This window comes from Abrus precatorius, unplaced genomic scaffold (assembly GCF_003935025.1).
Source record: "Abrus precatorius isolate BTA unplaced genomic scaffold, Abrus_2018 Scaffold0, whole genome shotgun sequence".
Lineage (NCBI taxonomy): Eukaryota > Viridiplantae > Streptophyta > Magnoliopsida > Fabales > Fabaceae > Abrus > Abrus precatorius.
Genome location: NW_020874290.1, coordinates 2,864,093 through 2,889,982, shown reverse-complemented (window position 1 = coordinate 2,889,982; position 25,890 = coordinate 2,864,093). Strand labels below are relative to the sequence as shown.

At 35.9% G+C, this 25,890-nt stretch overlaps 1 protein-coding gene and 1 non-coding gene across 2 annotated transcripts; one reads left to right on the top strand and one right to left on the bottom strand.

Annotated features, from left to right (window-relative positions):
• Nucleotides 1–13,281: 13,281 nt before the first annotated feature.
• On the bottom strand, nucleotides 13,282–14,178 carry LOC113852002. Its single transcript, XM_027482266.1, has one exon. It carries the CDS (start codon nucleotides 14,176–14,178, stop codon nucleotides 13,282–13,284), a length of 897 nt encoding a protein of 298 aa, XP_027338067.1.
• Nucleotides 14,179–15,160: 982 nt separating this feature from the next.
• On the top strand, nucleotides 15,161–15,267 carry LOC113853452. Its single transcript, XR_003502620.1, has one exon. It is a non-coding gene; the product is annotated as a small nucleolar RNA R71 (small nucleolar RNA).
• The last annotated feature ends 10,623 nt before the right edge of the window (nucleotides 15,268–25,890 follow it).

The window sequence follows — 25,890 nt, the reverse complement described above, 5'->3', positions numbered from 1 at the left end:
GAGAATTCGACCTTGGTAGACATTATTCTACAAATAATTGCGAAAACCTTGTGCATTTGATAAGTGTTCGACAAAGCTATATCAAGAAGCAAGAAGAAAATGAAAATCAAACCCTAGGTTGGATCCTTGGATTTCACCCAAGGTCGACCTAGGCTTTCCAAAGTATCCTAAAAATGGTAAAGTATCTAATTTGTAAAAAGCTCTCTCACCCTAATTTTCAAAAATCCATTTATACTGAAGTGGTCGTCGTCCATAGTAGCTACTATGAAAACAATAGTAGTTAGGTGCTGATGAATCCACATTTTGACTAGTTATATGTGAAATGGATTGTCAATTAACCAATTGTTTGAATATTCATTGCTTTCATATGTTACATCCTTTCCAAATTTGTATGACTCAACTAGTTATTACTCTGTGAATTGGTAATTGAATTCCTAATTCCCTGTGGAGACGATACTTGGATCTTAAATTTACTCATTACTTGCTGCAATTCCTAGTGCACTTGCTAGTGTTTAGAATTGTGAACAACAGTAATCACTCTTATCAACAAGAGTGAGTGTTCCAGAGAGTCTTTCAGCAGAACACAAGGCACATTGTCACTTTCGCTGGTGAAAGTGAACATTCCAGACAACTTCCAAGCTTAGCAAGTTGCGCGTTGAAACTAATACAGGTGAAAGTGAACGTTCCAGAGGAACCTCATTCACAACAAAGAGTGCGTTATCACTTTTGCTGGTGAAAGTGGATGTTCTAGAGAAGCTTCATGTTTAGCGAGTAGCGCGTTATCACTCTCGCCAACAAGAGTGATTGTTCCAGAGAGACATGTAGCTATGCAGGTTGCACGTGGCCACTTTTACTCATGAAAGTGAACACGCGCACAACTCGACTTCTAGCCTTGCCACTTTTATGAAGAAAAGTGATCGTTCCAGTATCAGAGAACACTAGATAAGCCTTTGCCTAAAAATAGCAGGATTTTTTTTTTCCAATTACGAACATAATCTCTCTCATCATAGAGAGTTTTAATCATACAAATAATAATCCGTATACCATAGACAATCATCATTCCACTTTCCAATTTCAACCACACAGTGGGATAAAGACAAACATAACTCGTGACATAAAGGTACCTCAAGGTATTTAAACATCAGTTTGGCAGAAATAGTAAAATATTCAGATAGCGTCGAGAGCAACAAACATTAACCCAATCCATTAAACAGAATCACAACATAAGTAAACCAAACGCCCTACGAGCAGTCCCACTAGGACAAAAATAAACAACAAACGTCACTCATAAGGTGAATAATCCTCAATGGGATCAGACTCCTCAGAAGATGTCGGGGAAGCAGAGCTAGAGGAAGCAGCATCCTCAGTGTCCTCTTCAATCCATCCAGCAGTGTGAGGTGGCGAATGGACGATAGTGAAGGGCGAATAGGTGTTTGGGTAAGTAGGGAGCATGTGGGGCAGTACATCATCATTCCTCACTGAGGGTTCTGCCATATAGACATCTCTCTCAGTGGCTACAGGGGGTGGAGTAGGATCCTCAGTAGGGAATGGTACAGGTGCAGGTACTGGTCTAGAATTGGGAGTACGGTGATCAACAGACATGGGAGAAGGAGTAGCTGCAAGTGCAAGATAAGGTAGGTGAGAATCTCCAGGTGGGGTGGAGAAAACAAGCTTGATAGAGGTGTCAACCATAAAGTGGGTGGTCCATGAGTGTCTGACATCCTGTCCATGAATCACTCGTGCCATTCCATAGAAGATGCTTTGCTGTGCTGCCGCGTCGAACACCCAAACGTCCTCCTCAGATGGCAGGATCCATACCTTCACTCGAAAGCTGGTCATTTGTATAAGGCATATACAAAAGTACAACAACACACACAAACAGGGATGAGTTCTCCAAAGACAAGCAAACATTCAATAGTCGTACCCCAAGGAAGGTGGCTTTTCACACCATCACCCAAACCACATCATTATCCAATCTCAAAACAAACATCGGTACAGTATAAGTCGGTTCATACTTCTCATAGATAATTCCTAGGTTCACCAAACTAATAATGCACATGATGCATGAATGCAAGTTTCTTTCCTCGCTATCCATCTCTCGAATTTTTGTTTTAATGCATATGGTATGCATGGGGATCCCTTACTCTACTGCCAGCAACTTGCCCAGCATTTAGTGTAGAGTTAACAATTTCATATCCAAGTCGTGTGGCGATCAGAGGACTCCATTCCCTGCATCACAATTGCACAGAAAAGAATTTATATCATTATTCAAAAACACCCAAACTGGTGCTGGCCCCAAACTGGGTCTCTTCGGGAATGGACCTCAACGACCCTAGGATGTGGAGTTCTTGTCGGGCTTGGCTAAGGCTTGCAAGTAGGGTCACGACCCGGCCACAGAGAGCTCTGTTGCGCCATCTAGGTCAATTGTTCCCTCTTTCGCCACCCACGTAGGTCTACTTTGGACCGAACCTCCAATACCTACAGTTGTGCCTCTGTTATGCCATCAAGTCGTTCCAAAGAAATGTTATGATGCATGGAGTATGATTTTCTTTTCTCTCCCCAATGTTTTCTCAATCTTGGATCACATGGAATTCAAAGCACAGAATCAAAGCCCTCACAAGGCCTTCTGAATCATTATTCACTTTCTCATCCAGCATAAATTTGTTAAACAACAAGGTCTAGGAATTACATACAAGCTTCCAATCCCATCAATACACATCCACTATAATAATTTACTATATCACCATCGCTCATTTTATCATTTTCATCGTTATTAACTATACTACTTTCTATTTAGATATGACTTGTTTCCACTTTCCTCCTTCTCTCTGGTTTTTCCATTTATTTATTTTCTAATTACTTGTATTGATTCCCGACTACCTATTTAATTCAAGGTTACTTAGTTTAGTTCTAGCTCTCTTTAGGTTTATCAATATTAAGTCCTCACGCGATGGGTTCTATTAAGTAGCTAATAGTGAGATCTTACCAAGAATGACTTTTATCAATTAACTACTATGTCCAGACCCTTAATTACCATCTTCATACCTTTAATTACTATCTTTTCAGTTTGGGTAAACTTTTTATCAAAAAGGGCTGCACTTGATTTTCCCCTTTTATTCCTTATATAATGCAATGAACAAGATGCATGATTCATCTTCATACTCACGGATCCAGGTGCAAATAGCAAACACACCCTATCATTATACAATCCTTATCACCCATATTTCATCAAAATGAACACAATTTCAAGTACAACTTTTAGGATTCCTTATCATCAAAATCGAGAGTGAATAGTTCTCACTTTCTTGTCCACCACAAATTCCCAAAGCACCACATGCATGAAACTTTTTAAACCAAGTGGAAACGTACATCACAATCAATTCAATCATCCATCATCCAAACTAGCAAGCAACCATTTTCAAGCAAATCATACAAAATCCAGCACGGTTTTCAAATTCTAAAGTGTAGTTCAATTTTTTCCATATGGTTTGAGTGTCCAAAAATTAAGATTTTCCACCACAATTACCTTTTCTTTTTGTGTGACTTCCCTTGATAATTTTACTAACTTTCCTTAAACAATTTTTTTTTGAACTTTAAGTACAACATTCTAGTCTTTTACATGTGAAATCAAATCTGTCCAGCCTTTCCACTAAATTTCCATCAAGTTAAAAATAGGTAACACAAAGGAAATTAACATGCAATGACATATTTTCATCGTCCAAGTGCAGGGGCAACATTTCCAAGTGACATTCAAACTTCCAAGGGAAAACCGAAACACTTAGGGGCTGAAATCAATATGCAATGGTTTCCATTTCACATGCAATCCATGGTTTATTGATTACAAGGGTAAATCAACATTTTAAACAAAGAATCCAGCCAAACAAAAGCAAAACTGAGGCATGCACAAAGGGATCCAAAGCATTTCATGGTTAAAATTCAACATGCAAGTGAAAGGATATGTTAATCAAGTTCACGGTTCATGGTTTCAAGGAAGAATTATCATTAATTCAAAGATTTCACCAAGGGAACATAAAAATCGAGACATGCACAAGGGAAAATCCACATCCACACATCAAAGTTTCAAGCTTTTAAGGAACAAAGTTAATTAAAAGTGGAATCAAACTCTTTAGAATGTAACCGAGGCATGCAAACAAGGAAATCCACACACTTTTCGGATAAAATTTAACATGCAAGTTCAGATTTGAAGTTCTTCAAACATGCAGTCCAATATACACTATTTTTCAAAGGGAAAATAAGCAAAAATAGCCAAGAAAGGGACATGCAAACACATCTATGGTGAGAAATCCCCCTTGCCTTGAATGTGTCAAAAATTTGTGAGCAAAAGGAGTTAATCTTGGCTGGTTCTTCAAAAGAAAGGTGCTGGACCGAGAGGATGAGTTTCAAACTTCAATCTTTCTCCTCTTGGTTAGGTTGTCTTCCTCGGTTCTTTGAAGAGAAAAGAGGAAAAGCTTCAAAATGGTTAAGATCAAAGTGAAAAAGGAAGTTTTAGGAGCTTTTGGTGTTAGGCTTCCATGGTTCTTCAAATCAAAGAAGTAAAAGGATAAGAAAGCTTACCTCCTTGAAGGAATGGTCACGGTTTTGAAGAATCAAGCAAGAAAATGCAAGGGTGAAAGCTTGGAGCTCCTTGGCTTGTCTTGAAAGGTTGAGAAAATGAGAAATTTTGAAGGGATTTAGGGAGAGAGGGTCTCGGTTTCTTTGAAGAAAATGGAGAGAATGGGAACTTGAAAGAATTTTGAGAGAAAGAGTGGGAGGCTCATGGTTTTTTAGAGTGAAAAAAGAGAGGAAATAAGGTAGCTTGACCTATTTATATGAAGTGTTCAATTTTCCTTTGCCAATGTAACTTAATGCTCACGGTTTGGGCTTGTGGGACAAGATTCAAATGCCAAAACTGCACAAAATTGGTTTAAAGCAATTTGGAAGTGAAATTTGGTGAAAAACTTGAATAATAAGGGTGCCACGGTTTTTTGTGCATGAATAGTGAATTCTTTTTGCAAACTTGTAAGTTAAGTAAATACATTTTGGCAAGCAAAATGCATGGAGGAATGTGGAGGCTACATGCACACGGTTTGGAGTAGAATATTCCAAGAATTGCATAAAATTCTAAAGGCTAGATTCTAGGCAGCAAATGCAGGCAATGTGATTGGCCGACGAGGAATTTGATGTGACGAGATTGTCTTTTGAAGGGACATTTGACATGGTGCAAATTTCAAGAAAAGCATTTAATTAAAGTAATCATGATGTCGGCCTTTTAGAAGACAAGACAAGAAAGTTCTGGAATAATTATGTCTACAAATCGGGAGGCAAGAATCTTTTTGCATGAAATTCTAGTGGCCGATACTAGATTTGGAAATCTTTACAGTAATGATTACTAGATTTCGTGAGATTTTGTGCAGAATTTTGACGGCTAAGGAATGATTAAAAAATCTTAGCAATGATTACAAAATCTCATGTTTTTCAAGGCAGATAATTTTGATTTGACAATTTTTTAAATAAGACAAAAATTTAACTTTTCTGGATAAAATTATCAGGGGCATTGCAGATAGTACAGCTGAACATACTCAAAAAAATCCTTGGACGATATTGAAACCATATATTGCATGTAGTTACCCTAAAATACCAAACTTAGAAATAAATCAATATTCTATCAAAATAAAATATTTAACCTCTATCTAATTATTCTGATACTAATGAACCAGAATAAGCAAGTAAGTACGATTCAAGGGTCGCTAGCTAAATCAGGAGAATCGGGGCGTTACACTTGCTGTAGTTGTCACTATAGGATTTGAAAGTAGCTACGCACAGGCCGATTGCAATCTGGGGTTTCTGTAGTGTGCACTATCACTTCTGAAAGTGATCACTTTGGTCTCAAATTTTCTTAAAGGCTAAAAATCCATGGAATAAGTCTAGAAATTCCTGCACAATTAGTCAAATGATCAAAATTACAAATTATATCTATGTAAATCAATGTAAATTAGCCAAAAATTAAGAAAGCTATGGTATTTGTCTGAAATGAAATTTTCATCTTATTTATACTTTCTAAGTCCACTTTTTCTATTAAAGAACACTAAAAAGGTAATTAAAATTCAATAAAATATGGATTCATTAGTTACTTTGTGTTCTTCCCTGCACTCTATCGCATGGAAGATCTTCTTTCTGTTCGCCACCCCACTTCTAGGCCCTTTCGGTCAAACTTCCCTTCAAACTTCTTAGGGTTATGCCTAGTGATGGCAAACAGCCCTTACTATTCAGCTGACTCTCCATCTTGGTTATTCACCAGGATCTCACAAGCAAATATAATCAAAATTGATCACTGGGCAAGTGTACCCGTTGTCGAAGTAATATTATCAAAATTAAAATTAAAGTACCAAGTGTCGTATCCACAGGGACTGTTATTTAGAAACTTTTCCTTAATTGCGTAATTTGTTAATAAATATGAAAAATAAACCTTGTTGATGAAATTGCTAAAAGTAAAAGAATAATAAATTAAAAAGAACAGATATTCTAGTGAAAATAAATTATAGAAAATTATGACTAAAGGTATTTAATGTAAAAAGGCAAGTATCTAGACTGTAAATCCCCCTAAGTGTCCAAATAACTGAAATTCTTCTTCAACTACTTAGTTCCAAACCCTTATCGCTGCAGGAAATTCTAATTTAAATCAATACCTTTCTCAAGGATAATGATTCCTTACCCTCAGTTGATTAATCAGAATCTCTTCCTTAATTAATACCCCTAGGTTGCATTAAGTTCATTATGAATTCCATAATTAGGGTTAATCCTAATACAGAAAACTCACATCTTTCTATCTCTAGAAATACATTCAAGTCTTTTAATTGAGCAATGTTAAATTCATGCAAGAATTTTACTCAAATTCAAACAAGAAAACAAGATAGAGAAAATTGATACTACTCAATTAAACCCAAGAGAAAAGAACATGAAATAGCATTAGAAGAATTCCAGAAAATTTAGTCAATTAGGATTCATTACGTCTAGATACTCAAAGGAAAATTAGAACCTAAACATCTTCAAATTAAAATTACAAAAGAGATGAAATAAAATGCTTAATCCCATCCTCTTGCCGTCTCTGAGTCTTTCGTCTCCAAAAACTGCTTTTTTTAGGTTTGAGTTCAGTTCTCCTTTTATAGGAATTATCCTAGGGTTACTTTTCTCGCAAAAGTTAAATTTCAAAGCTTTCCATAAAAGTACACGCTCATGTACACGGCCATGTATCTGGTCGTGTACATCTCTGGTCTTGATGATACACTTCAATTGACGCGACCAGTGAGATACACGCTCATATACACAGGCATGTACTTGCCCGTGTATATCTCTGGTTTCTTTTTCTTCAATTCTCGACATCTTTAAGGCTTTCACTTCTTGATCGTTTTTCCTGAAATATGAATAAAATGAAATTAATAATAGTAAATTTTCTCAATGAATAGCTTAAAACTCTCAATTATGAATTACAATGTAGGATCAAGTATAGAAAGCATTTATCAAATTCCCCCAAACTTGAACGATTGCTTGTCCCCAAGCAAAGAAATGGATCAATTTTACTCTTGACAACAAAGAATCAAATTTCTGAATTTTTATTATTGTTATTTTTTTTATTTTTTTTTAGAGGGAAAGTAATTCTTAAACATCAAATTGTGCTTTCTTTTGCTCTCGACCTCTGTAACTTCAGACAGAACTGAAATAAGGACCTCTCTACCATTAGCTCTTAAAATTTTAATTCAAAACTTTGAATTCTTTCACAAGGTGTTATTTAATTTTCTTTACTTTGAGCCATGATCGACTAATAGGGTGCATTTTATGCTCCATCCCTATTAGCACAAGGTATTAGTGAAAAATTCCACCCCTTGCTTTCCATATCGGTACCTCAAACAATTTCGGGGTTCTAGGATGTGGTATCCGGACATTGCCTGCAATCCACATTCAACTAGTTATGCTTCTATGGCATGCTCTTTTATTTTTGAGCAGAGCCCCAATTTTTTAGATATTAACGATTCTTAAAAAAAAAATTGCATAGATTCAAGGTCCTCAAATCAGAAAAATCTACCGATACTTCAATCGAGAAACAATCAAAAACACAAATCCAATATCTAGAATAACTGCATATGAATCTTTATTATTATTATTTATTTTTTTCAGGAATATCATCTTCTATGCAACAATAAAATTGACTCAGTATTGCTCAAGAATAAAACAACAATTCAGTTCAAACATCTATAATTATCTACCCCACAGTGTAAGATTTGCATTGTCCTCAATCAAATAGAAGAGTTAGAGTGCAACTGAAACTTCCCTGGAGAGTAAGTAAATAAGCAAAGAATCTTTGGAAGCAAAACTAATCGGAGATTGACTTGGAAAGGAAACCTGATCAAAATTGATTTGTAAGAAAATTTTACTCAGTTCAGAATAACAAGAAAGAACTATCAAAATGATGCAATAAAGAACAGAATTAGTAAAGAGATAAAGGCAATATAAATCCTAAAAATAACATAAGTAAAAGAAAACTCAAAAACTGTTTCTATCCTAAATTTAAGCTAAACTAAACTGCAGCACTAGCATCACTCGAGTCTTCATCATCTGAACTAAAAAAATGATCAGAAGGGGGTGGAGATGGATGGAGAATCGTCGGTGCTGAGATACCAAAGTGATTGAACAGAGCAGCAAAATTAGCTTCGACTGTGGATTCTAGCCTAGTCAAACGATGAATACAGTCTCGGTGGCTGCTCCTTAAAGACCGTTGGGATGCAATGATCTGCTGCAAGTGATGGTAAATAGGGCTGGGAGCTTCAGTAGGTGCAGGGGGACTGTCGACCCTAGGTGGTTGTGAGGGGAACTCATCAAAGGGGTTGTCTTGGGCAGCAGAGGGGGTATCGGCTACTGGTTCAAAATGCATGGCTCTTATTGTGTCGTGCAGGATAGGGGCCATGTTATTCACTAGTGTTAAACCAGAATCATTGCTCAGAAGTCCTAACCCTTTAGCCAAACGAGTGACATAAGGACCCGCACAAATACTCCCAACCCGATCATCACTGGCTTGAGAGAACAGAAATTTTGCTAAACAAATACCTAGGTGGATTGGTATTTGATCAATCATGCTCCGCAGATATTCTAGATCCTTTGTACCCACAACCCCAAAACTGTGACCTCTTCTAGTGAGAGTGTGAGCTAACAGGGCATGTATATATCTCCAAGCCGGGTTCCTTAATGTGGAGGCCTTCGAGCGAGCAGGATTCCAATCTTTCTCAGCAGCGCTAATACTCCGCCAGAAGTCTTTATTCAAACAACCCAAAAGGGGAATATGAGCAAGGTTTCGGTACATGGTATTCATCATTCTGAATTGAATGGAATCTTCATAGTCCCAACCCGAAAAATTATGTTTAACAACTAAGGTAGTGAGGAATTCTAAAGTGAGTTCTTTATAAGTAGGCTCAATAATAGAAAACAGAACTTCCCAATGTCCTATTCCTATCAATTCTCTCACTTCATCAACCAAATTGTAATGTTGTAGAACCTCCCAATCAATGTATTTGCTCTGGCCCCAAACCCTTGTTTTCAACTTATCGTACCTTGTCAAATGAGCAGGGGCATTGAATCGGAGCAGCTAGGATGGAGGGGGTTGTGGTGAGCGCTCAGTCTGGGGACGATGATGTTTCCTCACTTGCTCCTTGCCTCTTCTTGGTGCTCTAGAGGAAGACCCATCAGCCATGGTAGTTGCAGAAAAACTGGGCATGTAGATGGATAGGGAAGGATTGCAGAATTCTTTTTCTGCTATGAAAGAAGGAGGAGAGAAAGAGAGGGTGTGGGGTTTGCAGAGGAGAAGGAGTATTGAACCAGAAACAAAGGAGGGGAAGCGGAAACCTAGGTTTTGAAGGAGATTTAAAACAGGCTTTATAAAACAGAGGTGCAGGCGGGAAATTAAAACAGAGGGGATTATCGCGCCAGATACACGACCGTGTATCTGGGCGTGTAGATCTCGGCCCATTGAATTATTTTTAAAAAGATCACGAAACTGGGCATGTACACGGTTGGATACACGGCCGTGTATCTGACCGTGTATATCTCTGTACAAGATAGATGAGATCTACATGGGCGTGTATCTTAGGCGTGTAAATCTTTGCCCAACTTTGCCTGAGTACACGGTTGGATACACGGACGTGTATCTGACCATGTACATCTCTGCACAGCAGAATTGTCATGAAACAAAAGTACACGGCCATGTACATGGCCGTGTAGTTGACCGTGTATCTCACTGCCTTCTCTCTTTTATTATTTTCCTTAAAATTTTATTTATTATTATTATTATTATTATTACAAATAATTGGAAACAATTGAACCAAACAGTAACTAAATTATAGTAAACTAAAACTTTCTAACCTAAACAAATAATTAACCAGATTAAAACAAATTAAATCTGCCTAACCTAAACTGCTCAATGTGATTCAGTATTCTACATGGAGGAGTTTGAACTCCTCATTCTCAAATGTTTGAATTTGACCTCCCTGGTACAGTTTTAGTCTGTGTCCATTTACCTTAAAGTTTTCTTTCTCCTGATGTGTTAATTCTATTGTACCATAAGGAAACACTTCATGCACCGTAAAAGGCCCAGACCAACGGGATTTGAGTTTACCTGGGAATAATTTGAGACGAGAATTGTATAACAGTACTAAATCACCCTTTTTGAATTGTTTACCTCCCTTGATTTTCCTATCATGATATACTTTCATTCTCTCCTTGTAGATCCTGGAGTTTTCATAAACCTCCATGCGCCACTCTTCCAACTCATTCAATTGCATCAACCGTTGGTTTCTTGCATGATCAAGATCCATATTCAGAGATTTAATTGCCCAGAATGCCTTATGTTCTAATTCAACTGGGAGATGACAGGCCTTTCCAAATACAAGTCTATATGGTGTAGTGCCTATAGGAGTTTTAAAAGCTGTCTTGATAGCCCACAAGGCATCATCTAATTTGTCAGCCCAGTCTTTCCTATTCCTTTCTACTGTCTTTTCTAATACTCTTTTTAACTTCCTATTAGCTACCTCAACTTGGCCACTCGTTTGAAGATGGTAAGGGGTAGCAATTCTATGGGTGACTCCATATTTATTCAAAACTTTTTCTAGTTGTGTATTGCAAAAGTGTGTACCCCTATCACTTATTAAAGCTCTTGGTGTGCCAAATCGTGAAAACAGCTTTTTGAGGAACCTAGTGACTACTCTTACATCATTATTAGGTAATGCTTGTGCCTCTACCCATTTTGACAAATAATCAATAGCCACTAAAATATATTTATTCCCTTTTGAACTAGGAAAGGGTCCCATAAAATCGATCCCCCAAACATAAAAAATTTCACACGTTAAGATGTAATTCTGAGGCATTTCATTCCTTTGAGAGATATTACCTGACCTCTGGCAATTATCGCACAACTCAACATACCTGTGGGCATCTTTAAAGATAGAGGCCAGTAAAATCCAGAATCTAGCACCTTTTTAGCTGTTCTAGTCCCAGAATGATGTCCTCCAGCAGGGCCAGTGTGACAGTGTCTTAGAATTTTCCATCCTTCGGAGTGTGGCACACATCTTCTAATAACCTGGTCTGCACAAATTCAAAATAAATATGGGTCCTCCCAAAAGTAGTATTTCAAGTCAGAAAAGAATTTCTTCTTTTGTTGACTTGAAAATTCTTGTGGTAGAACCTTAGCAACCAAATAATTAGCAAAATCCGCAAACATGGTAAAGAAAAATCGGAAGCAGTTACCACATTGTATAGATGTTCTTCCGGAAACTTGTCATTGATGCTTCCTTCTTCCAATTTCTCTATGCTGGGATTCTCCAACCTTGACAAGTGATCAGCAGCTAAATTCTCTAAACCCTTCTTATCCTTGATTTCCAAGTCGAATTCCTGCAGTAACAAGACCCATCTCATTAGTCTCGGCTTTGCATCACTTTTATTTAGCAAATAACGCAATGCAGAATGATCTGTATATACTATCACTTTAGACAGAATTAAATATTGGAAAAATTTATCAAACGCAAACACCACAGCTAATAATTCTTTTTCTGTCGTAGTGTAATTCTCTTGGGAACTTGTTAGGGTCTTGCTAGCATAATAAATGGGTTGAAAATGCTTGCATTTTCTCTATCCAAGCACAGCTCCCACAGCATAGTCGCTTGCATCACTCATTAATTCGAATGGATAATTCCAATCTGGCCCGCATAAAATAGGGGCTTGGGTCAGCTTTCCCTTTAGTAGCTCAAAAGCACTTAAGCACTCCTCATCAAAATTAAAGGAGTTCTCCTTTTCTAAGAGCTTGGTCAGAGGTTTGGTGATTTTTTAGAAGTCCTTGATAAACCTCCTATAGAAGCCTGCGTGGCCTAAGAAGCTCTGAATTGCTTTGACAGATGTAGGGGGTGGTAGCTTTTTGATTGTGTCAATTTTTGCTTTATCCACCTCAATTCCCTTGCAGGAGATTTTATGACCAAGTACAATGCCTTCTTGTACCATAAAATAACATTTCTCCCAATTAAGTACCAAATTAGTTTCTTCACATCTTTGAAGCACTCTTGACAAATTCTGTAGGCAATAGGAGAATGAATCACCGAAGACTGAAAAGTCGTCCATGAATATCTCCATGATATCCTCTACCATCTCGTCGAATATAGCCATCATACACCGTTGAAAAGTTGCCGGTGCATTACATAATCCGAATGGCATCCGGCGATAAGCAAATGTTCCGTATGGGCATGTGAAGGTAGTTTTCTCTTGATCCTCTGGTGCTATTGGAATTTGAAAGTATCCGGAGAGGCCATCCAGGAAGCAATAAAACATATGGCCTGAGAGACGCTCGAGCATTTGGTCAATGAATGGGAGAGGGAAGTGGTCTTTCCTCGTTGCGTCATTCAGCTTTCGGTAATCAATACACACCCTCCACCCAATGACAGTTCTAGTAGGGACCAACTCATTTTTCTCATTGGGAACTACAGTCATCCCCCCTTTCTTCGGAACGACTTGCACCGGGCTCACCCACGGACTGTCTGAGATGGGATAGATCATTCTGGCATCCAGTAGCTTGATCACTTCCGTTTTCACCACTTCTTTCATGTTTGGGTTTAGTCTTCTTTGTGGTTGCACTACTGCTTTAAAGTCAGACTCCATCAAAATTTTGTGAGTGCAAAAAGAAGGACTAATCCCTCTAATGTCAGAGATTCTCCATGCTATTGCTTTCTTGTGCTCTCGGAGCACATTCAATAGCTAGCCTTTTTGTTCTTGTGTTAGTTTCGAAGCGATGATGACGGGTAACTTGCAACCGTCTTCCAAGAAAGCATACTCTAGATGTTTAGGTAGAACTTTCAGTTCTACTTCTGGTGGTTTGTCAGTGGATGGGCTGGGCTGCTCCTCTGAATTTTGTTCCAGAGCTTCAAAGTTCCTCTTTCTCAATAATGGTTTAGTGGCTTCTAGATGATACCACTGTTCTTGAGTTAGCATGCCCATATTATCTGTTCCTTCTTCCTGTATCAAGCTTCTCTCCAACGGGTCTGAGATCAAGAATTCCTGTGTAAAATCAGAAACAAGGTTATCAATTACATTAATGAAAAAACATGAATCATCTTGTTTCAGGGATTTTTTCATCACTTCAGGAATTTTGGAAGTTACTTCTTCGTCTCCAACCCTCAAAATTAACTTCCCATCACTCACATCAATTATGGCTTTTGCAGTAGCTAAGAATGGACGACCTAAGATTAAGGGGACCTCAGTGTCCTCATCCATATCAAAAATCACAAAATCGACAGGAAAAATAAATTTGTCCACTTTTACAAGCACATCCTCAATGATACCCCTAGGATATTTAATTGACCTATCAGCTAGTTGAATACTCATCCTAGTTGGCCTAGGTTCCCCTAAACCCAATTTCTTAAAAACAAAATATGGCATCAAATTAATGCTAGCACTTAAATCAGCTAAAGCCCTATCAACTATCAATCTACCAATGAGACAAGGAAGAGTAAAACTCCCTGGGTCTTTTAATTTCTCGGGCATCTTGTTCTGTAAGATTGCTGAGCATTCTTCATTAAGTGTTACTGTGGCCAACTCTTCCAGCTTCTTCTTGTTCGATAGTAAATCCTTCAGAAATTTGGCGTATTTGGGCATCTATGCTAAAGCATCAACAAACGGTAAATTTATATGAAGCTGACGAAATAAGGAAAGAAATTTACCAAATTGTTCATCATCCCTGTCCTTCTTCAATCTAGCTGGGTAGGGGAGTGGAGGTATGAATTCTTTCACTACAGGGGGCTTTTCCACAGTCTCCTCTTGACATTTATCCTCCTCTTCAACTGCATCTTTTTCTGTTTCTTGCTTCCCCTTCTCTTGTAATGTTCTGCCACTCCTTAATGTTACTGCCTTCACCTGCTCCTTAGGATTTGTTTCAGTATTGCTAGGTAGGCTCCCTTGGGGTCTTTCTGAGATGAGTCTAGAGATTTGACCCAACTGATTTTCCAGATTATGGATTGATGCTTGTTGATTTCTTAATGCTGTCTCGGTGGATTGAAACCGAGATTCTGATGTTTGAATGAATTTGGTCATCAGCTCCTCAAGGTTTGACTTCTTTTCAGTTGGGGGTGGTGGTTGATGTGGAGCTTGTTGAAACCCTGAGGGTGTGTTGTTCCACATTGGCTGTTGGTTGTTGTTCCACGGTGGGTTTGCATAGTTCCTCCAGCCCGAATTATTCATGCCATTGTAATTTTGGTATGGTGGTTTGTTTCCTATCACATTGGCATGTTCTTCCTGAGTAGCTCGACATTCATGATTAGGGTGGCCTCCTCCACAAACATCACATCTCATCACTGGAGCAGCTGGATGGTTAATAGATAAACCATCAATCTTCTTCCCTAAGGCTTCAACTTACATTGCCAAGGATGTTACTGCATCAAGACTATAGATCCCCGCCGATTTTGCAGGTTTGGACCGAGTGAAGCTCCACTGATAGCTGTTCATTGCCATTTCTTCAAACAGTTCTTGTGCAACCCTTGGTGTCTTGCTATTCGATGTGCCCCCAGCTGCAGCATCTATCATTTGTCTTGTGGCTGTGTTTAATCCATTGTAGAAGGTTTACACTTGAAGCCAGTCCAGAATCCCATGATGTGGGCATTTCCGCAACAATTCCTTGAACCTCTCCCACGTATCGTATAAAGTCTTTGACTCTAACTGGTAGAAGGAAGAGATATCATTCCTCATCTTGGCAGTTTTCGCGGGAGGGAAATATTTTGCTAAGAACTTTTCTGCCATGGCCTCCCATGAAGTGATAGATCCTCGCGGGAGAGAGTTCAACTACTATTTTGCTCTGCTCCTGAGAGAGAATGGAAATAGCCTTAAGCGGATTGCATCATCAGTAGCTCCATTAATCTTGAAAGTATCACAAATCTCCAGAAAATTTGCAATGTGAGCATTGGGGTCTTCATCTTGTAACCCATCAAATTGAACAAACTGCTGCACCATCTGAATAACATTGGGTTTTATTTCAAATTTCCCTGCACATCCGGACGAACAATGCTAGACTCTGTCCCCGTTAATGATGGACGAGCATAATCGGACATGGTCCTTGGTTGATCTTCATCATTTGCCATTCCTTCCATGTGTGTTTGTGCATTTTTCCTTTGTACTAGCAGTCGCCTTTCTTTCCGAATTTTTCGCAAAGTTCTTTTGATCTCTGGGTCAAATTCAAATAGTTCTTCAGATAGTGCAGTAGAAAGGGTTTTGATCATACACTAGAAAAATCAGCTCCTAAAAAGAATGAAAGCAAAATAGTTAAGTTAATTCAAGACTAAAGAAATAAATAAAATTAGTAAATACGTAATAAAGGTAATCCTAATTAAACAGTCCCCAGCAACGGCGCCAAAAACTTGGTGTGTAAAAATTGAATCACTGGGCAAGTGTACCCGTTGTCGAAGTAATATTATCAAAATTAAAATTAAAGTACCAAGTGTCATATCCACAAGGACTGTTATTAAGAAACTTTTCCTTAATTGCGTAATTGTTAATAAATATGAAAAATAAACCTTGTTGATGAAATTGCTAAAAGTAAAAGAATAATAAATTAAAAAGAACAGATATTCTAGTGAAAATAAATTATAGAAAATTATGACTAAAGGTATTTAATGTAAAAAGGCAAGTATCTAGACTATAAATCCCCCTAAGTGTCCAAATAACTGAAATTCTTCTTCAACTACTTAGTTCCAAACCCTTATCGCTGCAGGAAATTCTAATTTAAATCAATACCTTTCTCAAGGATAATGATTCCTAACCCTCAGTTGATTAATCAGAATATCTTCCTTAATTAATTCCCCTAGGTTGCATTAAGTTCATTATGAATTCCATAATTAGGGTTAATCCTAATACAGAAAACTCACGTCTTTCTATCTCTAGAAATACATTCAAGTCTTTTTAATTGAGCAATGTTAAATTCATGCAAGAATTTTACTCAAATTCAAACAAGAAAACAAGATAGAGAAAATTGATACTACTCAATTAAACCCAAGAGAAAAGAACATGAAATAGCATTAGAAGAATTCCAGAAAATTTAGTCAATTAGGATTCATTACGTCTAGATACTCAAAGGAAAATTAGAACCTAAACATCTTCAAATTAAAATTACAAAAGAGATGAAATAAAATGCTTAATCCCATCCTCTTGCCGTCTCTGAGTCTTTCGTCTCCAAAAACTGCTTTTTTTTAGGTTTGAGTTCAATTCTCCTTTTATAGGAATTATCCTAGGGTTACTTTTCTCGCAAAAGTTAAATTTCAAAGCTTTCCATAAAAGTACACGCTCATGTACACGGCCATGTATCTGGCCGTGTACATCTCTGGTCTTGATGATACACTTCAATTGACGCGACCAGTGAGATACACGCTCATATACACGGGCATGTACTTTCCCGTGTATATCTCTGGTTTCTTTTTCTTCAATTCTCGACATCTTTAAGGCTTTCACTTCTTGATCCTTTTTCCTGAAATATGAATAAAATGAAATTAATAATAGTAAATTTTCTCAATGAATAGCTTAAAACTCTCAATTATCATTCATGAATTACAATATAGGATCAAGTATAGAAAGCATTTATCATACTTTCAAAACATTTTATTCCAATTTCATACATAGGTGCGCTCATTGCACCTTAGCCACGCTCATTGTGGCACTGTGATCACATTTTCCTGATGCCCTCAACCTCATTACTTACTCAGTTTCACACCATGGATGATTGCCAGTTAGCCCTCACCTCATGGATATAACATGTGTGGTCACAGGCCCTTAGCAAAGGTGTTAGTCAGAGGCAGAGTCAGAAGGAGAGTGTGTGGCCCGTGATGCACCAACGCTCACTGTTGATGTCACCACCACCCTCTCTTCTCCAAGGCATTTCTACCGCCCCCATCTTCCACACCCCTAGTATATCACTGTAACCATTAATAGTTTCTAACATTTCAAAGCATAACCACAATCAAAATCACATGCCATTCACACATATTCACCCATATTTTCAATCGTATCATGGTACTCACTCACCCAATGGCATATTCACACATATCAACCACATTATACTAAAGCACACAAATTACATCACCATCCTATTGCAAATAAAGTCATTTTATCACACACAACATCCACTATCAAACATACATATTTCTCAATATCGATCACATTATATTCCACACCAAATTTCCATCAAAATTCAATCACAATCAAACCATTCTTGTCAAATAGACATCATCCTATGTTTTATCCTAATCACATTACAATACATAACACAATAAACGAATTCTAGGTACAATGAGATAGGGTAGAGTCCCTCCTTACCTCGAAATGAAGACTCGTAACACAAATCAACAATGAAAGTGCTCTCCACATGAATTTTCATCCTAAACACATGGAAAAATCCATAAGAAACTGAGAAAATGGAAGAAAGGGATGAAAACCAAAACCCTAACCCATAAAACTCACCTAGAAGTGTCCCAAACATGATTTTAACCTTTGATCTTGCACCCAAACAGCTTTTGAGACAATTTAATCGGTGAGAAAGGGTAGAGGGTCGAGAGAATCGAGAAGAGATGAAAGGAAAGGTGTGAAATGAATTTTCAGAACCCTAAACCCCTTAAATACCCTAGGATTCGTGACACTCTCGCTACAGTAAGACATTTCTCGCTGCAGCAAGACCTCTTCTTGCTATAGCGAAAATCTCAAACGAATATGTACTTTGGTTTCTATAAAATTTAGCTACAACAAGATCCTCTCGCTATAGCGAGACTGCACCTAAAAATGCACCCCCTTTATTGTCCTCTCGTTGCAGTGAGGACTCTCTTGCTGCAGCGAGGATGAAACAAAGTCATGCCACTTGTCTAGGTCCTTCTCGCTATAGCGAGAATACCTTTGTAGGACACATTTAGCCTATTTCTCAATCAATTTCAGCCAAATCACAAGTCCACACTCACATCTCAACTATAATATACAAATATACATACATATTTATATGTATTTACGCACATATACACGTCACCACACAAGTCAAATGCACATTCAGTAGTAATTTATATATTTATATTAATAATCAAATAATATTACAAAATTTGGGGCGTTACAAAAACAGGGCTGAATCATCAAGCCCATTAGCCCAATATCATATCTATAAAAGGAAAGTAAGAATGACAGGTAAGAGGGTTGACTTCAGAATATTAAATAACATTTATTATCCTATACCAAACATTGACTTTACCATCAAAGTGTCTTTGTAGGTACCCTTCCCTATCATGTTTAGGGAAGAATTTGGAATATTCGACAAAAACACCAAAACGGAGGACAATTACAAATATCACAATAGACTATTGTATCCTTTGCAGGAACAATTCACATTTATTACTCACAATGATGGCATTCTGCATGCATAATCCACAAAAGGAGGTGCAACCTTTCAGAGACACATCAAAGGCAAGCGAAGGGTTACACCTATTCAAGCAAGTAGTGGATGGAGAGAGAAAGAAAGTGCAACTTAACTTCTTGTGTACGGTACCCTGGCTATGATGCCCATTAAAATGAAAGGTCATGACCTACAATTACCATATTTAAACTCTCTTCACTTTCATTTGTCCTTTTTTTCGTAAATGTCTCTCCATTACTGCAAAACCCTCTAAGGATATTAAAGAAATATGAAAACCCTCTCTGGACCACGCCTTCTCACCTTCTATTTCGATTGACACACCGCCGCCATGGGACTGCACCGTGCCGTGGACACTTCATCATGAACGACAAAGTCAACTTTCCAACTTCCTTTTCATTCTCATTTCCAACAAGGTAAGGGTAGTCCATTTTTTGTGTTCGAATGCATGTTATTGGTTGTTGCATGTGCCTTTTTTCCTTCCATTTTCATCTCTGGCTGTCATTAAAACTAAATGCAATAATTTTTTTGTCATCCTTCGACATTTTTATATGAATGACACCGTTAAATGACATTTTGTGACTTGTATGAATGCGATTGTTGGTGAAGTGTGTTTGCATGTTGTTGATTACCTATTATTTTCATAATCTTTATGTGAACGTGCTTTCTTGTTGAGCAAAATGAGTGATTCTGAATCAATACCTTGTTGCAAGTTAATTTTTCCATGAACCCCATTTGTTTTCTTTTTGGTTTACACCTTAGAGACAAAAAGCATAAGTTTTTATGATTAAATCTGTATGATGATTAGTTTGGTTAAGTTTACAATGGGTTTTAATGTGAAAGTCTTTCTTGGTAAAGGAGTTAACATTCTATAATGACGTTAAGGTAACTAGACAAAGTTAGAGGGAGAACTTATTTTCTTTTAAACTTTTCCTTTTACAGAAAGCGAATAATTTGTCCCTTTGCAATTATTTTTTACCTCTGAGCTTGAGTTTTCAAATATTTCGTTGTGTACTTGGATTCTAATTTTTTAACTTATTGGTTTAAAATCGAATACATGTAGAGCTAAACTCATGACTATTTTGTGTAGATATTTTTTATAGTTACCTAGTTAGAATATGTATCTTTTGTCCTATAATTACATGAATAATTACAATATTTAGTACTACTTTCCTCTTCTTTTTAAAGAATCGTGTATGTGCATGACATTCCATCTTTGAATATGTCATAGGTGTATATAGTTCAAAACAAGAAATCTACAATGTTTTTTCCTATGCCACAGATAACAGAACCATTATATGCTTCTTACTGGCTTGGAATCTAATTGTATGTTACAAGTGGCAATATTAACCAAAATTGTGATGATAGTTGTAACACATGGTGTCTTATTTGAAAATTTGAATGTGTGTCTTGGGAATGATGATGTTAGATGTTAATAGATAATGAATGTGCATTGTTGTTTGCAATCTAACACTAGCAAGTGCACTAGGATTGCAGCAAGTAATGAGTAAAATTTAAGATCCAAGTATCGTCTCCACAGGGAATTTAGATTCAAGTATCACTTCATAGAATTATAACCATTTGAGCCATGAAAATTCAGAAGAAAAGTTGTAACATGTAATAACATCAATTCAAAACAATTAGGAGTAAAGTGAACTTGTAGAAAACAGAACAATGAACAAACAATTATGTGATAACAGAGAGAGAAACCATAGCTAGGGAATTGCTTCACCAAAACTCCAATGTTTAATCAATAAGGTTCTGAATTAGCCAGCAATTGGAAAGAATGACAATCAGTTTCACGTTATATTATTCAGAGGTTAATTCCTTAACTCAGTGAACCTAACATTCAATTAAGTCATTCTAATTCCTTAGATTTGATTCAATTCAATGTTACTTTAAGTGGAAAAAGCCAGAAGATTGCAAGATCAAAGTCTCTTATCCCTAAGAAAACTATAATCTCGGTGATTGGTTCAGATCTGAAGAACAACTTCAATTTCCATTTACAAGAGTTCCTCTGAAATTAGTTAATCAAATTTTCATTCAATTACTACGTAAAATGCAGAATCAATCACTCAATCTATTCGAAAGCTTAAAATTCAGATCCAAAATCAATTCAACATGTTCGTTTCAGATCTACAATCCCTAACTATGAACAAATTACACAGCCATGGCAGCAGAGAAAAGAAAAGAAAGAGAAGAAGAGAAGAAGAAAATCGGAATCGCCATTGCAACGTGCTCCACTCCAATGTCTCTTTGTGAAGTTCCAAGATTTGACTCCCCACTCCTCTCTCTCACTTCCTCCAACGAGAATCTAACTAACAAAACTGACAATGAACCGAATCCCTGATTTTTGGATTGTTTCTGGTATTTATAGAATTTCCCAGATTTACGCGTTACCACTTTTATGAGAAATAGTAGCTACGCAGAGGGTTTATGGTTGTGCGTTAACACTTTTATGAGAAGAAGTGGCTACGCGCAACTTTCCTAATAATGAAAGCTCTCTGGAACAATCACTCTTGCTAAAAAAAGTGTCAATGCAGAGCCAAAGTAGTTGCGCGTTATCACTCTTATAGATGAAAGTGACTATGCGCAACTCGCCAAGTTGAAGACTCTCTGGAACGATCACTTTTGATGACAATAGTGGTTATGCAGAGTTTTCCTGATATTTTGCCTCTCTGGAACTATCACTTTTGCTGATAAAAGTGATAATGCCCAGGCTTTCTTCTTTCTTTGAACTCTGGAGTGATCACTTTCATTGACAATAGTGATCACGCCCATTCTGCATTTTCTTGTTCTTGTGGTTTTGGAGTCCAGACTTATTTCTTTCCTCTTCCTTGTCATCAAGCCTCCATTCACATGAACCTTGCTCGAACTATTCCTTCAAAAACAAGATTAAAAACTTAATTCCTAATCAAAAATTCCATAATTGCTAAAATAACTACAAATTTAAACAAAACTTCAATTCCTTCTCTTTTTCTGAGTTTTTCTGCTTTCTTCATATATTTTTCTTATCAAATGTGTTAGAATGATGCTAAAATATCAGTAAAAATATGGATTCATCATGCATGTATCTATTAAATTGCTCATATGCATCATGCATGGAAGTGAAAAAGAGAGTCAAGGTCACAACATGGCATAGTTATGGGATGTCAGTGTTCAGGTTCAAGAGAGAACCTTGGGGGTAATAAGGAGGGGTTGATCCAATGGTGTGGAGTAGCGATCGAGGTCGAGTCACGTCGCCAGCAAACACTCACTAATCTTGACGCAAGCAAGCATTACCAGGGTCGTGGTAGGCTCATTCCAAAAGGATAAGAGTTAAATGACTGAGAAAGATATCTATGTATATATATACGTTTATGTTAGCAGGGAATGAGGATCTTCGATCAACTTGACTAGAGGGACATTGAAAATCAGAGGGCGTGAAGTTCTATGTGCGGCATGCATTTTCTTTAGTGAATTTGCCTAACTTTACAATTCATTGTAACATGTTTGTATGATATCTTGATGCATAATTTTAGTATGGATATTTCTTGTCGATTCCTTTCTTGTGTTTATTTTTGTTTTTGGCTGTTGATTGATTTTTGTGATGGACTCACCTTTTTGCTGTGTTTCTTCTTGTCTTGTATTCCTCTTTTGTGGTTATATGATTGTGTGACAGATGGACCCTAATGAATCCACATTTTGACTAGTATTTTATTGTAGTTTTAATCCATTTGATAAAGAAAATATGTTGGAAAAAGTAGAAAAACTCATAAAAATAGAATATTTAAGGTTTTCCTTTAAATATATTGCTATTTTAGCATTTAATAATTTTTTGTGTAGAAATTAATAATTCAATCTTGTTTTTGCAAGAAAATCTGAGCAAAGTTCATGAAGATGGAAGATCAATGGAATGATAGAAGAAAAGTAGCAAAACTGGATGCAAGGAACAAGGGTTAATGGAGTTTGAGCTGAGCGTGATCACTTTCGCTGGTGAAAGTGATTGACCCAGAGCTTAAGTATGGAGTGGAATCTTTGTGTAATCGCTTTTATCCACAAGAGTGAGTGTTCCAGAGAGGTTCTCAGCAGAATACAAGGTGCTTTATCACTTTCACGGGTGAAAGTGAGCGTTTTAGAGGAACTATAATCACAGCAGAATAATGCGTTGTCACTTTCGCTGGTGAAAGTGAATGTTCCAGACAAGTTCCAAACTCAACAAAGTGCGCGTTATCACTTTCGCTGGTGAAAGTGGAGATAGGGTAGAGTTCCCTCCCATACCTCAAAATGAAGATCCACAACTTAAATCAACAATGAAAGCGTCCCCTACACGGATTTCGTCCTAAACACATGGAACAATTGCATAAGAACCTGAGAAATCAAGATGATGAACGAAAAACTAAAACCCTAACTCTTAAAACTCACCTCTAAGTGTTTCAAACACAATCTCAACCTTCAATACAACTCACGAATGGCTTTGGAGGCAGTTTAATCGGTAAGAATAGCTTGGGAATCGAGAGAATAAAGAGAGCTCAAAGGGAGAAGTGGGAAAAATGATTTTTCCTAATCCTTAAACCCCTCAAATACCCTTCACGACACTCTCGCTACAACGAGACATCCTCGTTGTAGTGAAACATCCTCGCGGCAACGACACCATTTCTCACTACAGCGAAAATATTAGAGGAAACCACACTCTGGTTTTTGCTGAAGTCATCCTCTCGCTACAGTGAGAACGCAACAGTTTCACCCCTCTCTCAATACCTTCTCGTTGCAGTGAGAATGCCACAGACTCAAGCTCTATGTTTAAGACCTTCTCGCTACAGCAAGAACACCTTTGCAGCACACACTTAGCCAATATTTTCAATCAATTCAATACACAACCAACATCCAAAATTATACATACATACATATATATACATTCACATCATCATACTCATTAAATACACATTCAATGAAAATTCACAATTTATATTAGTATATAAAATATCATTACAAAATTTGAAGTGTTACATATTTTATTTTAAGGGTGTTTGAAGGTTGCTAAATATTTACTAAGTTAGAAAACTCTCTTACTCTTGCATAGTTTAGAGTTCAAGAGCATAAGCTCGAACTAAGCTCTCTCCATCAAAATGAGCAAAGTGATAAGCAAAGAAGACAATTCTATTAAAAGCTATGTTTTCAATCCATAGAGAGGTAAAGGAGAAAGATTGATAACTTGCATTTTATATATAAATATCATTATATTTTATTGATATAATTTTCATAAGTTAAAAATATTATTTAAATTGTCTCTTAAACCTTTTTAAATAATCCGTTGATATATGATTTTAGTTTAATATTACATCACATTTATTTAAGCATATCAGGACAATTGTTTTAAACTAACATGACTAAATATTCAATAAAACTATCTATAAGTATTATTTTTAAAATATTAAAATTTATAGAAACAAAAATATACAATTTCGTTTTAGAGGACAAAATCCAAAACTTATTATCTACATAATTTATTCTTATAACTATTATATATTTTATTACTCTAGTTTTAACCTTTTTTGCAATAGCGTAATTTACTATTTTAATAACATATTTTGTTACTTTTTGAGGATTCTAGTTTTAATATTATTTCACATTTTATTAATATTATTTTTTACAAACAAATGTTTGAAAGATTTTGTACTACTAATATTTTAATAATAGTAATTTTTATTATTTCATAATTATTACGAATTTAGATATTTTTACTTAATATTTCAAAATAATATTACTAATGTAATAGTAAGAAATATGATAAAATTATTAAAATATTTTTTTATTTTCCTTCAAATTGAATTTAATATCAATTATATTAATTTTACTTATGTGGAGATATTTTTTGATAATCGAATTTACTAAAATAAAACCAGAATGATTTTAAATTTTAAGCATTACTATCGTGATACAGATTTTGTTCATATTATTTCATAAAGAACGTACACTGAAATTTTAATAACATTTATTTATAACTTAAAAAAATAATGATTTTTTTAAAATTATTTATATTGCTTAAATAACATTATTTTAATTCTATTTTGAATCTTTTTCTAATAAGTTTTCTATAATACTTGTTATAGAAGTTGTTTTTTTTTTATTTTTTATTATTATTATAGTAAAGCTATTTATTATATTTATGTTATGAATATAATTATAAATTAATTTATGCAATAATATTATAGAAATAAATTAATATTTTTAACTAATATTTCTTGGGTTTTTATTTGTATTATAAAGTATTTTGATAAGCTTTTCAAAATTTCAAAAATATTTTTTAATTTATATTTTAAATTATACTACTATTTAAGCCATTATGTTGATAATAATGTAATATATTTTTTTCTTCTAGAACTTAAATTACTTTATTGTTTTTATTAGAAATTAATATTTTTATATTTTAATGTGCAAAATAATGATAATTATATAATAAATTTACTTTTGATTTATTATAACAAAGATATATAATATTATTTTATATTTAAATAATACATATTATTATTATTATTGGAAGAGTGAGAATGGTTATGAAAAAGTTTTTGATCTAAAGTATATTTCTTGGGTTGTAAACTTATATGTGTTTGTGTATAGACACAAATTTGCGTGTGTGTGAGGAGAAACCTAAACATGGAAATTTGACTTAATCAAATTTTATTTTATTTTTTAAGATTTAATTTTTTTAACTAGTGTTTTAAATTAAGAAAAAAATACATTAATAGATATTAACCGGAGATGTAAAATCGCTTCAAATAATTGAATAAGAATGATTGATGGAAGTGTTAAAATAGTAAAAGTCATATTTGGAAAACTATTAGTTATGTAATTTGTGGCCTAAAATATTGCTAATGCAGCATAAATAATGTCACATTGTACTTTGAAATTAATTAATGTGTGAAGTAGCGTATTTTCCATCATTACCATTTAAAATCAAT

What these genes read in the sequence shown, in the direction of transcription:
- LOC113852002 (XM_027482266.1), bottom strand. Translation starts at nt 14,178, where the DNA reads ATGCCCAAATACGCCAAATTTCTGAAGGATTTACTATCGAACAAGAAG.